This window comes from Lineus longissimus, chromosome 14, assembly GCF_910592395.1.
Source record: "Lineus longissimus chromosome 14, tnLinLong1.2, whole genome shotgun sequence".
NCBI classification, from domain to species: Eukaryota; Metazoa; Nemertea; class Pilidiophora; order Heteronemertea; family Lineidae; genus Lineus; species Lineus longissimus.
The window spans coordinates 7,573,186-7,588,396 of record NC_088321.1 but is presented as its reverse complement, the minus strand read 5'-3'; the positions used below and the strand labels follow the sequence as shown (position 1 = coordinate 7,588,396).

The window sequence follows — 15,211 nt, the reverse complement described above, 5'->3', positions numbered from 1 at the left end:
GAAAACCCAAGTCCAGCAACCAAAAGTATCAAAATACATTTTTGTTTACATTTGAACTGCACACATGTGTTTGTTTACAATTTCTTTCCCGCGAAATCTCGAAGATCAGGTGACCTACAATCGTGGATTGAAAATAACATTAACCTTGGTTCAGCAGGTCAACACGTGTACAGGCATCCCCCTACAGCCAGCCGTTCAACAGGTAGTGTTAGCCACCCCACAGGGAGTGCAGGTTATTCATTAATCCCCTGCATAACTGAACAGCAATGGCTTGGCTTCCGTGAGTGATAAGGAGAATTGACCGTGTCCGATTAAAAATCCCTCATTACTGCTCCGCTGAAGTAAATTTCCGAAAATAAACATGACGTTGCATCAGGATAACATATCACCTGCAAACGTGCAAAATTTCGAGACGAAACACGACCCCCAAATGGCACTTTAGCGAGCCGCCTTATAGTATTATGATATAGATTGTAGGGACCTTTTCAACAGCTTTTGCCAGTACTCTTGGATCGGACCTCACTACAGAATGTCACGATGAAAGACAGTATTATCGGGCCGATGCTACAACCAAGCGTTGTTTTCACGTGGACGACATATGTGGTTCCCAAACACAATCAAAGCAGTCATAGTAATATAGGCGGGAGAGATGGATGACCCCCTCGACAGAAAATTTCAAAATTGAGAGACTGATGTACAACCAACCATTGAAAGATGAATCGGACAACGAATGGAAGCCTGAGCCATAACCAGGGGGTAATGTGGGACCAGAAAAATTACGATAATTCATGCAGTGACCGTGACCCCCCCCCCCCCCCCCCGGCCTGATGCGCATTCTGATCTTCTACTGAATATATTCATTACCCCCTGGCCAGTTCACGAATAAAAGCGAGGCATTCTCTGCAGACACCGTGTGAGAGCGACCAGAGATCAGTACAGAGAAGATTCGGACGACAAAGTTGCAGCACGATTCGACCACTGGGCTCCGCACTGTACTGGAATGGCTTTCATGTAAAGCATTGTAATGCAAAGATAAATTGTTCGAACTGTTTGTATCTTTGAAAATAATTAACGCCAACATATCACATTCATTTCTTCGGTTTATCATTAGGATAAGACACATCCTCGGCGAAAGCTATCGTCTCGCAAGGAGTGATTGGACAATCTTACACTATAGATAACCGTGTGGCATGCAAATAGTTTCCTTATTCACCCGAGATCTCCTCAAATATAAAAAAAATACCGAAAAACCTTTCAAAACGCGGAGAAAAGAAGCGCATAGATTTAAGATCTTGGTGCGAAAACTTCCCTTTTTTCCTTTTTTTCTTCAAAATGCCCATTTCCTTACAAGAAATGGCCATTTTGTTAGTTCATACTTACCTATGGAACACTTTTGCATGTTACTCCATTTGGGCTCAAACACAAGAGTATCCCTTTAATTTTCTAAAGGGAGAACTGAGTTAACAGCTCGGCCGCCAGGCGGCGCCCTGACCGATCCCGCGAGATCGCGCCGATCTCATGCCGCCATATTTAGTCTTTACTCTTGAGCGTTAATAAAGAGTATGTCCCGTTTGTGGGGACGGCGGGAGGGCCGTGTTCCATAGGTAAGTATGAACTAACAAAATGGCCATTTCTTGTAAGGAAATGGGCATTTTGTGTCATTCAAACTTACCTATGGAACACTTTTGCATCGAATCCCAGCAACCTATTGGAGGTGGGAAACGAGGACTGACCTAAGGCTGAGCTGTTGTTCCATCCAGGAGGCACCACCGGCATATTAGCTAAGGAGGACCGCCAGGGGAAAGAAATGGGGAGAACCGGAGGACCGGTATTTTGATCTCGGTATTACAATCATATTATAGAGAGTAATAGACCCATTCTCCGGAAAGCGCTAGAATTGCGTAATAAAACCATCTTCTTTCCGGCAACAGAGCTTAGAGCAAGTAAGGCATGTTGAAGGGTGTAGAATGAGTTATTGCTAAACAACAATAAGAAATTGCGTCCTTTCTAGTCTACTAGGGGTTGCCTGGATGTTGAAGATAGGGCATATCAAAAATGGCGCAAGATGCGCGTTTGACTCTTCAATCGGGCTTCCCCCCCTTTTTTTGATCTAGCCAGGATCAAACAACATGCCCCGCAGACACAATCGGGCCGATTGTGTGCATGCCATCTACGAGGGAAGAAACGTCTCGTAGGTAGAAACGAGAGAATGTGGAGTGATTACTCCAACATGCAGCGGAAACGACTTCTTGAAGAGCAACTCCTCGGTAGTTAGCCCAGGAGGTGGCTAGTGCTCTAACTTCGTGCGCTGAGATGTTAGCTAGCGCACGAAGATCAGAGGAAGTCTTCAAGGTGTTGTAGGAAAGACGAATAGTCTCCACAATCCACCTTGAAAAAGTGGCGGCCACTATCTCTCGTTTATTTCCCTCCTTATAGGACAAAAACAAACGCTCTCTCCCCTGGCGGATACCGGGAGGTTTTGTCCTATTTATGTAGAACTTTAGGGCCCTGACGGGACATAAAGTTCTGTCAGGAAGATCATAAGAGATCGATCCTGACAGAGAGGGAATAGTAACCGGGGGCCGAGAGGCGGCCGGTCCCTGGTTCTTCGCCAGAAATCCTGGTATAAAAGCCAGGATAACCTCCCCTCCCTCTCTAAAAGCCAGCTTCTTAAAAGAAAGTGCATGGAGCTCTGATCTCCGTTGGGCGGTAGCCAAGGCTACTAGAAAGACCGTTTTGAGTGTCAGATATTTCATGGATGAAATAGACATGGGTTCAAAAGGATGCCTCATGAGCACCTTAAGGACAACAGAAAGGTCCCATTTAGGGGTGTTGTGAACCGGTCTAGGACGCTCTAATAACATTCCTCTGAAAAGAGGGGTTATTTGGTCCTCCCAACGAAGATCCCAGGTGCTTAAAACATGGAGGGTAGAAGCGATGGCGGACTTGTACCCTTTTATAGCCGTGACAGATAGTTGTCTTTCCGTGAATAATTTAATAAGGAAATCAACTAATCTGTATATAGAGGGAGATATCGGATTAACTCCGTTCTCCCTGCACCAGGAAGTGAAGGTAGACCACTTTCCTTGATACACATCAAGGGTAGACCCCCTTTGAGGTGCGGACATGCGCTTGACAGCGATGTCCGAAAAGCCTCTCTGGTGGAGATGCAACTGGATAAGTTCCAGGCGTGAAACTTGAAAAATCCAGGGTTCTGGTGGTAGCATCTCCCCAGGGGGTGCCACAGGAGGTGCTTCCAAGTAGGAAGACTCCTGGGGTGATCTATCAGGAGCTCCAGCAAGGCTGGGAACCAGGCCTGATTTGGCCAGCAAGGTGCGATGAGAGTTATTCTCACCGGATGGCTGGTCAAGATCTTGTTCAGGACTGGTTGGATGAGAGGGAGGGGTGGAAACGCATATGCGTTCAGCCCGACCCAAGAGGCTGTAAGGCTGTCGACTTCCAGGGCCTCTTCGTCCGGAAGTGGAGAGTAATAGATGGGAAGGCGATTGTTCAGCCTGGTGGCGAACAGATCTACCTTCGGAGATTGCCAAAGGCGACAAAGGTCGTCTACAATCTCCTGATGGAGTGTCCACTCTGTCTGAACTAGCTTGTTCTGACGGGACAGGTCGTCGGCAAGGATGTTGCGATTGCCCGGTATGTGTCTGGCACATATCGATACTCCAAGGTCGGCACAAAGATGGTAAAGCTCCCAAGTTAGCTGGCAAAGAATGCCGGACTTTGTGCCTCCCTGTCTCCTGACATATGCTACTACTGTAGAATTGTCGGAGAACAGGGTTACTCTCCGATTCTTCAGGCGAAGGGAAAGAGCCCTCACGGCAAGAAGGACAGCCTTCATTTCCAATATATTTATTGGAAGAATGGTCTCCTCCCTTGTCCATAGACCTCTTATGGACATGTCCCCGTTGTTCAGATGTGCTCCCCACCCTAGTAGGGAAGCATCTGTGAACAGGGACACTTCTGGGGGCGGTGGAGCAAGATCTACACCGCTTTGGAGACGAGTCTCCGACTCCCAGAAGTTCCAGACGTTCTTGAGTAGGTATTGAGGTATCGATACCAACTTGTCTAATGGGTCCCTGTGGGGTTTCCATAGAGACATTAGAAACATCTGGATGGGACGCATATATAGACGGCCAAGGGGGATTTGGTCTGCTGCCGAATTCAGAAGTCCCAAAAGGCTCAAGCATCGCCTTGCGGGAGCTTGAGTCCTTCCTCTGAATTCTGCGACGAGATGAAGAATTTTCTTTATCCTGTCTAGGGGGGGGGGGGGGGAGCATTTTCCCTATGGCCGTAAGGAATCGAACTCCAACGTAAACGAAGTCTTGGGATGGTATGAATTCTGACTTTGTTTCGTTTATAATCCAACCTGCGGAAACTACTTTTTGCTTTAGAACCTGAAGTTGTTGCAGTAGTAGTTCCCGCGATTTGCAACGGAGTAGCCAATCGTCTAGGTAGTGATGGAGCTTGAACCCCATCACGTGAAAGGGAGCGACGAAGGCTGTGACTATCATCGTAAAAATTAGGGGTGCCGATGCCAGACCGAACGGCAGGGCCCTGAATTGATACGTCTTTCCTTCGTAATGGAATCGAAGGAAGTGTTGATAATCTGGATGGATCGGTACATGTAAGTACGCATCCATTAAATCCATCGATACCGTCCAATCGTTGGGCTGTATCGCCGTTGCTATAGACCTGGTGGTTTCCATCTTGAAATGAGGAACATTCAAGAAGGTGTTTAACCTGGAAAGGTCTATGATCAGCCTCCATGTCCCTGCTTTCTTGGGAACCAAGAAAACGTGGCTGTAAAAGCCGGGGGAGCATGGATCTTGAAGGACCTGGATAGCTTGCTTCTCCAGTAATGTCGCGACCTCTGCTTGGAGGGCAGAGGCCTTGACTGGGTCCTTCGGTGGCTGAACTGGGGTTGGATATATGGAAGTCGGGGGGGTACGGTTGAAATGTAGTTTCACTCCGTACCTCAACATGTTTGGGACTGGGGACCCCTTTGGGCACCAATCGTCCCAAATGTCTGCAAATTTTTGCAGACGGCCCCCGACTACCGGAGTCGGCTCCTTTTTGCGTCCGGGAGGAGAAAGGAGGGGGGAGTCACCTCTTCCGGCCAGCACCCCTTGGGCGAAAGGAGTGCTTAGTCGGACGGATCCACCCTGGTTAGAGGAAGTATTTTTCCTCTTTCCAGTCCGGCGACCCTCCGCTTCCCGTCGGAAGGATCCAGCAGGAGCAGGCTGACTAGGCGGGGTAGGCCAAGGCAGGACCTGCCTGGCGTACGGGATTGAACCCGATGCCTGCTGGGGCCTCTCTATCTTTCTAGCGTTAGGTAGAGAGGTCTTGGCCCTCTGTGTTGCAGTGGGGGCATATAATTTGTCCCAATCTTTCTGTGCTTGAGCCGCCTCTTGTACAGAATCTGCGAACAGGAAAGAACCGTCCATAGGAGCGGTTCTTAAGGCCCCTTCCAGCTGGAGGGATCTGATGACATTGAGAGAGCCCAGTGCGGCGTCTCTACGGAGTAGGACGCTATTTGCTGCGGTCTTGGCGGACAGCGCAATAGCGTGCCTAATCGAATGTGACAAGGATGTCACAATCGATTTTGTGTCATCAGATAGTGACTCATTATCTTTTAGGGATCTGGCTAGGGCCAGGTTAGTGTGCTCTGCGTAGGAGAGCACCGCTAACGTGTTTTTGGCCAGACCCTCTTGTGCTCTAAGGTCTCGGTAAGCCGAGGAGGAGGTCACCCTAGGCACGAGTTGGTCCAGCTGTACATCGTCCTTTAATATGGAAGTCGATGCTGCAGCTGGACAGCCGGCCGAGCTGACTCGATAATAGTCAGCGCGGTACTGCCTAACGGGAGGAAGTTGTGCCGTGAACAACTTCCCCGGTTTACACCAAGCTTCCGGTCCGACTGCCGGAAGGACAGGGATGGAAGTACGTTGGTGGGCGCCTTGTGAGTCTCTGATTGTACGCTCCAAAAGTTCAGAGACTGCTACCACCGACGGGGAGGGAGGAAGGAATTCAAGTGCCCGAGTGGAGCCTTGAGAAACCTGTGGATTGGGATCCACTTCCTGTCCCCAGAGTGAAAAGGTCGGTGTTGACAAGGCTGGCAGTTCCGGCGGGGTAGGGCACAGATCCTGCGGGAGGTACGCTCTGATCAAGGATCTGAGTGTCCTCATATCCGACAGGATACTGGCCTCCTCTGGTGACAGCTCCTCCTGATTGGGGGAGCGGTAGCCTGGCTGAGAACTCTCGTTCTCAGAAAATTCCTCTAAAATAGGGGAGTCGGATGGTGGGTATCCGATGGGACCAGGCGCACCAGAGGAACCGGAACCCTGCTCCAGATGGCTGAGTCTATCAGAAAGACCTGCTACCATCTGGATGAGCTGGGACAGTTGCTGTCCCGACTCGGGTTCCGGACCCGACGTGCGGCTTCTCTCAACGACTGGCGGTTGAGGCGAGGGTGAGCGCATAAGCGAACCCTGGAAGCCGTATGTGCGGGCGAATGGGTCTTCCGGAAGCGGAAGATGCCCATATTCTGAACCAGAGTTCAGATGTCCTCTCTGCGTAGCTCGTTCCATGGGAACGACGCCTCTGCTACGAGGAGGGGGTGGCACTTCCGGTTGGTTCCACCCAAGAGGTTGGCCAACGTAGGAAGGTGCCTGCATTTCCGGTAGGACGAAGTCCGAAACCGGAAATGCCCGTAACTCCTTCGCCGGTATGGAGCTACCGGAAGCCCTTTTAGAAGGAGGTACGGAGGGCGGAAACGCTGTTACCGAAGACGCATGGCGTTTCGGAGGTGGCGTTATAAGGTCCGGCCCTACTCTACTGTGTCCGTGAGGACTGGGGTTATTTCGCAGTAAAGACTGAGAAAAACCCCCAGTAGAGTCTTCGGTTACTGAAAAACGGGAACCCGCGTCAGTAACCGGAACTGCAATCGGCGGACCGGAAGCAGGGTGCTCCCGCGGGTACAAAGGGCTTGTACTCGGGGGAGCGGACGACAGGGGAACCGGAAGGTTCCCTGAGGTCCGGGGTATATTAAACCCTTGGAGACTTATTGGATGTAAGTCTCCCTTGGGACCACAGACATTAATAATGTCAGATCCCGCATCCTTCGCAGCCGCGGCCGGAACCGGAACTCGGCTGACGGAAGGGGTGGTGGCGGGAGGTTTGCTAGACCTCCGGGTTATATGCCCGGAAACGGAACCGGAAGAGGGTTTAGGCGTCTTCACGGCCCGTTTCCCGCCACCAGACGCATTCCTTTGTGGTGAGACAAAGGATGCCGTCGGAGGGGTACGCCATATAAAAAATGGTACCAATGACAATAAAAACACTGGGAACCCCAAGTAGGCCAGAAAGGACGCAATAATTAATGGAAAGGAAAACATGCCTACTTGAATTAAACACTATTGCAATGGATCTGAGTCTTGTTCATTACAATAGAGCGGAGAATAGCCTACTTAACTCTACCCTACCAAAGATCAAAATAATGGAGCCGGGTCGACTAAGCTAGCTGAGAAAATGTCTATAATTAAATAGACTGGACAATACTAATGCCAAGATTAGTTTGGCGGTCTACTCCGTAGGTGAATGAACCCAAAAATCGTCTAGACTTGGCTGGTTGAATTTGGTTTTAAATCGAATTCACGGCAGCTTTGAAAAAACGATGTGCTTCGTAGAAGCACAAGAGTAAAGACTGAATATGGCGGCATGAGATCGGCGCGATCTCGCGGGATCGGTCAGGGCGCCGCCTGGCGGCCGAGCTGTTAACTCAGTTCTCCCTTTAGAAAATTAAAGGGATACTCTTGTGTTTGAGCCCAAATGGAGTAACATGCAAAAGTGTTCCATAGGTAAGTTTGAATGACACAAAATGAGAACTGAGACAGTCGGGAGAACCATATAAGAAAATGAATTATTGTAATCGACACCATACGATTACGTGGGCTGAGGACTAAGTTTCTTGTCTTTCAAACGTTGCTCATACCAAAGCAGATAGGAAGGCGACATACACAATGGGGGCTCAAGAGTTAATTCGGTAGCAAGTAGTAATGTAGTACCGTGGTTCACAAAATATACCGGTATGGCAGGGAAAGACAGAAAACTCAGCCTCGGAACCCACGTGAAGACAAAGCTTCACTAAGGCAGGTGCCCCGGAAAAGAAGCTGCGCTACCGTAAATTGTTTTGGGCTGCAATTTAGTATCCACCGCATCTTTATTCCTTATTCTGGCCCAGGCGAAAAATCGTCTTTGTCTGAAAAGAGAAAGTGAGGCAATAAATCATACCGCGAGACCTATTAGTCAAATATCTATTTAATAATTGGATAAGCCGCAAATGTCAGGTCCAACTTTAGCCTGATTAAGATTATGCAATGAACTTTTGGCCATTTATTGACTTCATGTGGTAAACGACAAACTGAGGTATCACTTCCAATACAATGGCATCGTTTCGCTCCCAAACGCCACCGAAACGATTTCTATAAGCAAATGAGAGCGTAATAATACACTGGTTCGATTTACTTGCACGATACATTCCCCGGAGAGGAAACACACACACAACCACATACAAAAATTAACAGCGCAGGGCTTACATAGAGTTCGCCAAGAAATTGTCGGAAACGCGATCGGGGAAACCAGCTCGTACACACATTTATTAAGAACGAAAAATAATCGAGCTTGACTGGAGCCGTCACATTTATACCCCAGCATGCTCGCAAGGTAACCGCCAGCAAAGCTCGCAACGGATTTTTCCATATGTATACCCCAGCATGCTACTATTGCTGGTAACAAATGCTCACAAGCAGGGTTTAAGCCAGGATTATTTCCGGGGGGAGGGGGGAGGCAGGTTGTCAAAAAATCCCGCTCTCGAACTTCGACTTCGACGTTCCTTGCGAGACACGGGGGGAGCGACGATATTTTCAATAATATTCAGCCAAAAACACGCGATTTACCGGCATTTCAGAGTTGAAAATGGTGCGCTGAGACAAGGTTGGAGGATCCAGACCTATCAGTTAGGTGCGATTGTGTTTTTATCTGTCAAGTGCATATTAGGAGAGGTATTGAAAATATATTCGGTGTGGCAAGTCTAAAAGACCCACTTGGAACAATAATGAGGAGCTTTTAGGGCAGAAGGCTGTCATTCTTTTCCGGAGTTAATATGCTGGTTAACATAAACATGAAGTTACCGTAAGTTAGATTTATTTTTGGCGTGCGTTTCGTTTCATCTTTATAAAAAAAACAAAAGTATTCTTGTAACCAATCGTCACATATTGCTTACTTTTGTAATGTCCCATTATTGGTATGTCAACATTTGGTGCCAAATGTGTCCGTTTTCGGCTTCAGGTCTAAGATGAAATCACCAAATCAAAACCTCCGACATGTCAGAGCTTTCATTGACCAATGTGTTATTGTGTATTTGCATTTGAATTTTTGGTTTATCGAACAAACAGTCTTAATGCAAGATGAATGGAATTTTAAGCAAAAACTCACCACATCGATATTGCATATTTTGTGTGTTAAATCATTTCTATATGGTAAATTAAGTATTGCGTTTTGACTCTTAAATTACCAATGGCATTGTTAGGGTAATTTTACCAATTTTTTTACTGCCAGTCACCTTTAATTATTACAGTTTCTAGTAGTTTCCACCACCCAACAGCATATAAAATTCATGATTTAAAAGCTGACTGAAACGCTATTCCAATGTTTTAACTGTACGCGAGTTACCCAGAGCCCGGAGATCCTCCACATATGGAGAAATGCATGAATATATGCACTGCCTGGAGCAATGCATCAAAACAGAAATTTTTTTCCTTGTTGCTATAGAGTCTTTACTAGGAATATAGCCCAAATCAGCCACGATGGTGGACGACTTTAATAATACAAAGGGTACATTCAACGTCTTTTCTTAACATCGCTTCGAAAAATTAGAACATCGGGAGAGAAAATGCGTCATTTGTAAGGCTTCGGACTCTCATTTCTCGGCAAACAACACTGCATTTCAGAGAGCGGGAAAGCAAATTCCCACGCGAGGAATTCATTGACCCTTTGAGGGTAGAGATTAACAAAAATCATGTCTTTCTTACTTCTAATACTAAAAGCCAAATTTTAAAAAGACAAAAAATGTTCAAAAGTATGGTTTGCTAATAATGAAACAAGGGAAGTACAAACATATTGAGGTAAAAAGCCGCTCACTCTATTTAAGTTTTAACTTTAATAGCGTGCCTAATCACTAGTCGGGAGGCCATGACAATGTCATTAAAATAACATGACATTGTCATGGCCTCCCGAGGAGTTTACGTTACAACTTCTGTATTCTCTCTTTCAGATAAATGAGGTAAGCAGATCAGAGGCGCAAATGATATCATTAACTCTCTTCAGTGTGTCATCATTGTAATCATTGAAGGCACAAAACTGATGACATTATAAGAGTGATGGGGGAATATCGATTTTTAGAACTGTATAAGCATTACAGTTTTTTACAGAAAAAGTGAACGGCCGTTTTATAATAACATTATGTTCAAAGTGATAAAATATCATCAAAAGCAAGTATAGAATCTATCATTGGTAAAAGTATAGCCCAATCTTACTGAATGTCGGAAAGAAGCATATTTTGTCACCCGATAAGAAGAATGTAGCATGACCTTTTTATTATATAGATTAGGCATTCTGACTAAACACATGAATATCGCTAAAACGGAGATTTCATTATGCATTAACTAGTCGCGTACCTGGCCAAAAAGCTAACGTGACATACAACTTCTATATTCTTTCTTTCAGTTCCAGGTAAGCAAAGGCGTCATCAGAAGTATCAGCCAGTCGATTGTCGTTGTCATGTTCGAAGGCAGGTGGCGGAGCACTATGTATGAGAGTGATGGGCAGAGCCTGCTCAAATAATACTAGCCAAGTATTGCAGATACCAAGTGCTGGCTGTTGTCAACGATATATTCTCATAGGAACAATTATCTGATATGAAGCTGACAGCACTGACTTGGTGATGGTAGCTTGACATCATTGTAGAATTGTTTGCCACTTGACTGAGCCATATATGACGTTTTCACGCTGCAATCTCAAACCGGTTTAAAGTGCCATTATACACCAATTTAAGACCTCAAAACGGTCTGACCTGCTCCCACTGTAAAATTTTCGAACCACTTTCCAACTAGTTCCGACTACGCAAACCGCTTCGTAATGTGTTTCTCGTGAACCGCTTTGACTCAAACCGTTCTGAGATTGCAATGTGAACTTCACTTAACATCTCTTTTAACGAAACCGACGTCAGTTCACGAGTGTGCAGGTGAGTTTTAATGACGTGGTTCCGCTTATTCGGGATCTCATTTTTTCAATATTCGATTTGGTCGATAGTCGTGTTAGTGAACGGCCGTTTTACATATGTTCAAGGTGTTATTATAATTTACAATACGCTGTGACAAGTATGGCTTCACTAAAATCTCTTATGCGAACCTGGAACTGGCCGACTTCATTTCATTGCCATGTCATTCTGTTGATGACAATGTTTATCTTAGATGACGCGGTAGCAACTAGTGAATGGCGCGAGGTCTCCAAAACCGTTGTGAAGTCAAACCGAAATCCCCAATTCGCATTTCGAAATTCGGTTCGAATAGTGGTTTAGGTGTGAACACGGCATTCATTCTTGTAACGTTCTGCCAACTCCCACATGTGTGCCATCTTCCACATATTTGTCTGACACAAACACGCCAACTCAGAAAGTTGGTAGTGGAAGTGCCGCTTCTCAAGACACTCTTCAAAGCATAGTTCAGGTTATGGAAATATTGGAGATCTCAGCTGACTGAAAGCAATTATTACTCTTCCGCAGGTGTCAAATTGCCAAACTGGGCGGGTTTTTTTCATGTAGTTATGCGCTGAACGTGGCCTTGACGTCGGCCGCTATTTCTGATGTGAAGGTGATTTTCCAATTTGAGGATGAACGAATAGAGATCAGTGCATCAGTCGGAGGTCTATGAAAAAATAAACACTGATATTACCTAGCATGTACAGCGGATAAACTACCAATACAAGCGATATTTTAAAAGCGCACGCAAGTGGCATAACCCAGCCAATTAACGTACTAAATATATGAACAAAGCGGCCCAATTTTGACTAGTTGGGGAATAGATTTCCGAAAATACCGGTGTAACTACGGCCGCCGCAATATGGCATGAATGATTTGTCAAGTGCGATAAGAAACAATTAGCCAAATTATATTGTAAAGCGCAACTTAAGAAGTCATCCTGGGCTGCATTCATTTATTAGATGTAACCATATTTCTAAGCTTGGTGTCTGGACGATATTCAGTAATAGTATTATAAATATTTTTGTCGATGCAGTTTTTGAGTGTTCGTATCGAAGAAAAACATGCCGTCATGAAAACCAATGAGAGCGGAAGTGTCTGATTCACTGCACTGCCCAATCTTCCGAGGAATAAAATAGTGAGAATGAAAACTTTAGAAACTTTAACATCCACAGAGGATGTTATTTCTAAAATTCTACCTAAACTTCAGAGGTTGATTCACTGCATGGCTTCTTTTTGCTCCTATGATCCGGGTAATGTCGAGGAACTTTATTGTTTCAATTCCACTGTGTTTCGTTGCATTTTACCAATCATCGAGATCTCGAGTCATGTATCAAATAAATGAAGAGACAACCTTGACCTTGAGGCACAACACTTGGTGTTATATCTGCACGATTTTGTTAATCCATCCACTTGATCTCGTAGACAAGATCCAATTGTTCATCGTCATCTATGTAGGGTGATGTATGGAGATAAGTGACCTCCCTTTTATGATAGATGCGACGGCGTCAGACTGTGGTTGTGTCTCTTAATCCATAAATGCGTAGATAAAAGGGCGTTCGTCGACTATCGTCTCTTCTTCCGTAGGAATATTTTGCAGCCCATATGGCGTATATACACGTTGTATAACCATTTGCAGGGCCATGCGATGTTTTGTGAGATATGAATAATGTCCTCAGACTCGCACAGTTTCTGCAGTTAGTCCGCTTCGGCTAGATATGTCGATGCATTGCCTGAAATTATGCGTTCCGACAAGGAGCGCCTGTCGGCAAACTTGCCAAATGCTTATAAAATGTTTTTTTTACAAGTTATAAGTGCGGCGCGTGTCACCGCAGAGGTTAAGAGACATACATGTGTAAGCTTTATTTTCGGCGTCCGAATTTTCCTTCAGATCATACACGGCTCCGGTAAAATCCACTCCGGTGGTTATGAATGGAAGCGCGTTTAGTAACTTGTTGGCTTGAAGTGGCGCTGGGGTCGGAGCGTCAAACAGTTTACCACTGACTAACCCTCTTGCTTTTGACGCATTTATGTAAATTAGACTTGCCAGTTTGGCAAAGTTTTGGTATCCGGAAACAATTGCGAATATCGGTAATCGTTGATTGAATGAAGACCAGCATGAGCTAGCCAGGCCTAAGTTTCAATCATAAGAAGAACAGTGAAAGTATCCTGCGTCGGGCAAGAGTCAGCATCCAATCAACCACATGAAACCTTCCTGTACCTCTTTATCAAATCGAGTATAGACTAAACTTAAACTATCAAAACCAGCATTACTTGCCTTGGTTGGACCAATGTTATGTTATCCACTAATTAATACAAAAATTTTTAAAATGATCACAACAAGTCTCAGTAATGCATTTGATATGAACATTCATCAAGAGAGGTTGTGAGCTTGTCGTCATCGTCGTCGCCGTTAGCAAGGCACGCGTTGTAGCTACTGGATTTATCAACTTGAAACTTTGTGCATATGTTCCACTATAAAATGACACCTTGCAGACTAAATTTCGGTCCGATTCGATGCCCGAAAACACAACAATTGCTATCTCCCTAAGGGCCAGATCATCTCTAAATTATTATCATAGGTTCATATAATGACGGTACATGACATTTTATTACACATGTTCACTTTTCAAATTCACAGGGGTTGACTAGCGTAAATTGGCCGATGGTGGCACGTTCCGTAACTACTGGAGCTATTGACATGGAAGTTGGTTATATATTATATCAAATATATATATGTAGCCCTAGCTATTATTAAACCTCGCAGGCTGAATTTCGGTCTGGTTGCCAGGTAGCTAAAATTGTATAATCAGTATTTTCTATCATATCTAATAAATCGCCTGTGAGGGAGGTGAGCACAATGGCCTTGGTCATTTCATCTAAACGCAACCCCAGTGCATTGAGTCGCAATAAATATATCGTCCGATATATAAATTGGTGCAATCAGTAACACCAGTTCAGTTGAGATTGATAAACAAATACCAACAAGTACCAAACCAAGTCTTATTTCATAAAACATAAAAGATCGGTAGAGTAGCAAAGTCGTAAAAAGATGAATCTCTCGGGATCAGTAACAGCAAACTATAAAATGTATACATAGATCCTTTGAAGGACCTCCACGTGTACAGATTTTAAACCCACAATGGACACACCAACTCCCACCCTCCAGAGGGCTTAGTGAGATCTCGGGAAGTTGCCAATACAAGCAGGTAATCAGTGATCAAGTTCCCGTTTTGCGAGTTGTCACCAATTCGCATCGGGAGTGGTCGCCAATTCAGGCGAAAACCCCCTCGGAACTCAACGATTCGACTATGTCATGGAGATGCCACGGCGTCCAACACTCAGTCGAATGTACAGCTTTTTATGAATTAAGAAATGTGCGATATCATGCTAGGTCATTATACCGATTGTTAAAGTGTTTGGCTATATAGGTTTCCTTTAAGGATCTCGTAAAAAAATTGACATTTAGCGACTAGTCACTCTTGCTGCCTAAAGCCGAAGCCGGGTATGAGCTTCCAATTATAACTTTTAGCACTTTTGAGTTCCCCTCAGGTAGTTGATTAGAATCTAGGTAAAAAAGCAATGGAAAAAAGCCTGTTGCCTTTATTACTTGTTGCCTTTTTCAACGGGCTTTTTTTCCTTGTCATTTTTCCGTTGCTTTTTTTACCGTACACCAGTTGATTATGTAGCCAATGAGCTGCATGAGAAGTAATCCCCAATTAAGTTTTTTTTTACCACATTCAGTTAGTCTTAATAAAGATTTCTGTCACGACTGGATCACTTTAATCCCCAAAAGCGACCGAACGGGTTTTTTCTAACACATAAGAAGGCGGACAAGCTTTTTGTACCACCTTATCGTATAGATCCTTATTGACGAACATA

At 45.1% G+C, this 15,211-nt stretch overlaps 1 protein-coding gene and 1 long non-coding RNA gene across 3 annotated transcripts in view; one reads left to right on the top strand and one right to left on the bottom strand.

The window, feature by feature from the left end:
* LOC135499110 (uncharacterized) overlaps positions 1-15,211 on the bottom strand; it is a 99,604-nt gene that overhangs the window by 15,658 nt on the left and 68,735 nt on the right. The window contains exon 2 of one of the 2 annotated variants that reach the window (XR_010449235.1): positions 8,193-8,272. The exons of the other annotated variant lie outside the window; for it this stretch is intronic. This is a non-coding gene — a long non-coding RNA (uncharacterized LOC135499110). The remainder of the gene's footprint in view (positions 1-8,192; positions 8,273-15,211) is intronic. 2 annotated transcript variants of the gene reach the window in all.
* LOC135499175 (uncharacterized) overlaps positions 10,167-15,211 on the top strand; it is a 64,502-nt gene continuing 59,457 nt past the window's right edge. Inside the window, exons 1-3 of the mRNA XM_064789842.1 lie at positions 10,167-10,196; positions 10,346-10,354; positions 10,798-10,803. Coding sequence (XP_064645912.1) covers positions 10,167-10,196; positions 10,346-10,354; positions 10,798-10,803 — 45 coding nt within the window. The remainder of the gene's footprint in view (positions 10,197-10,345; positions 10,355-10,797; positions 10,804-15,211) is intronic.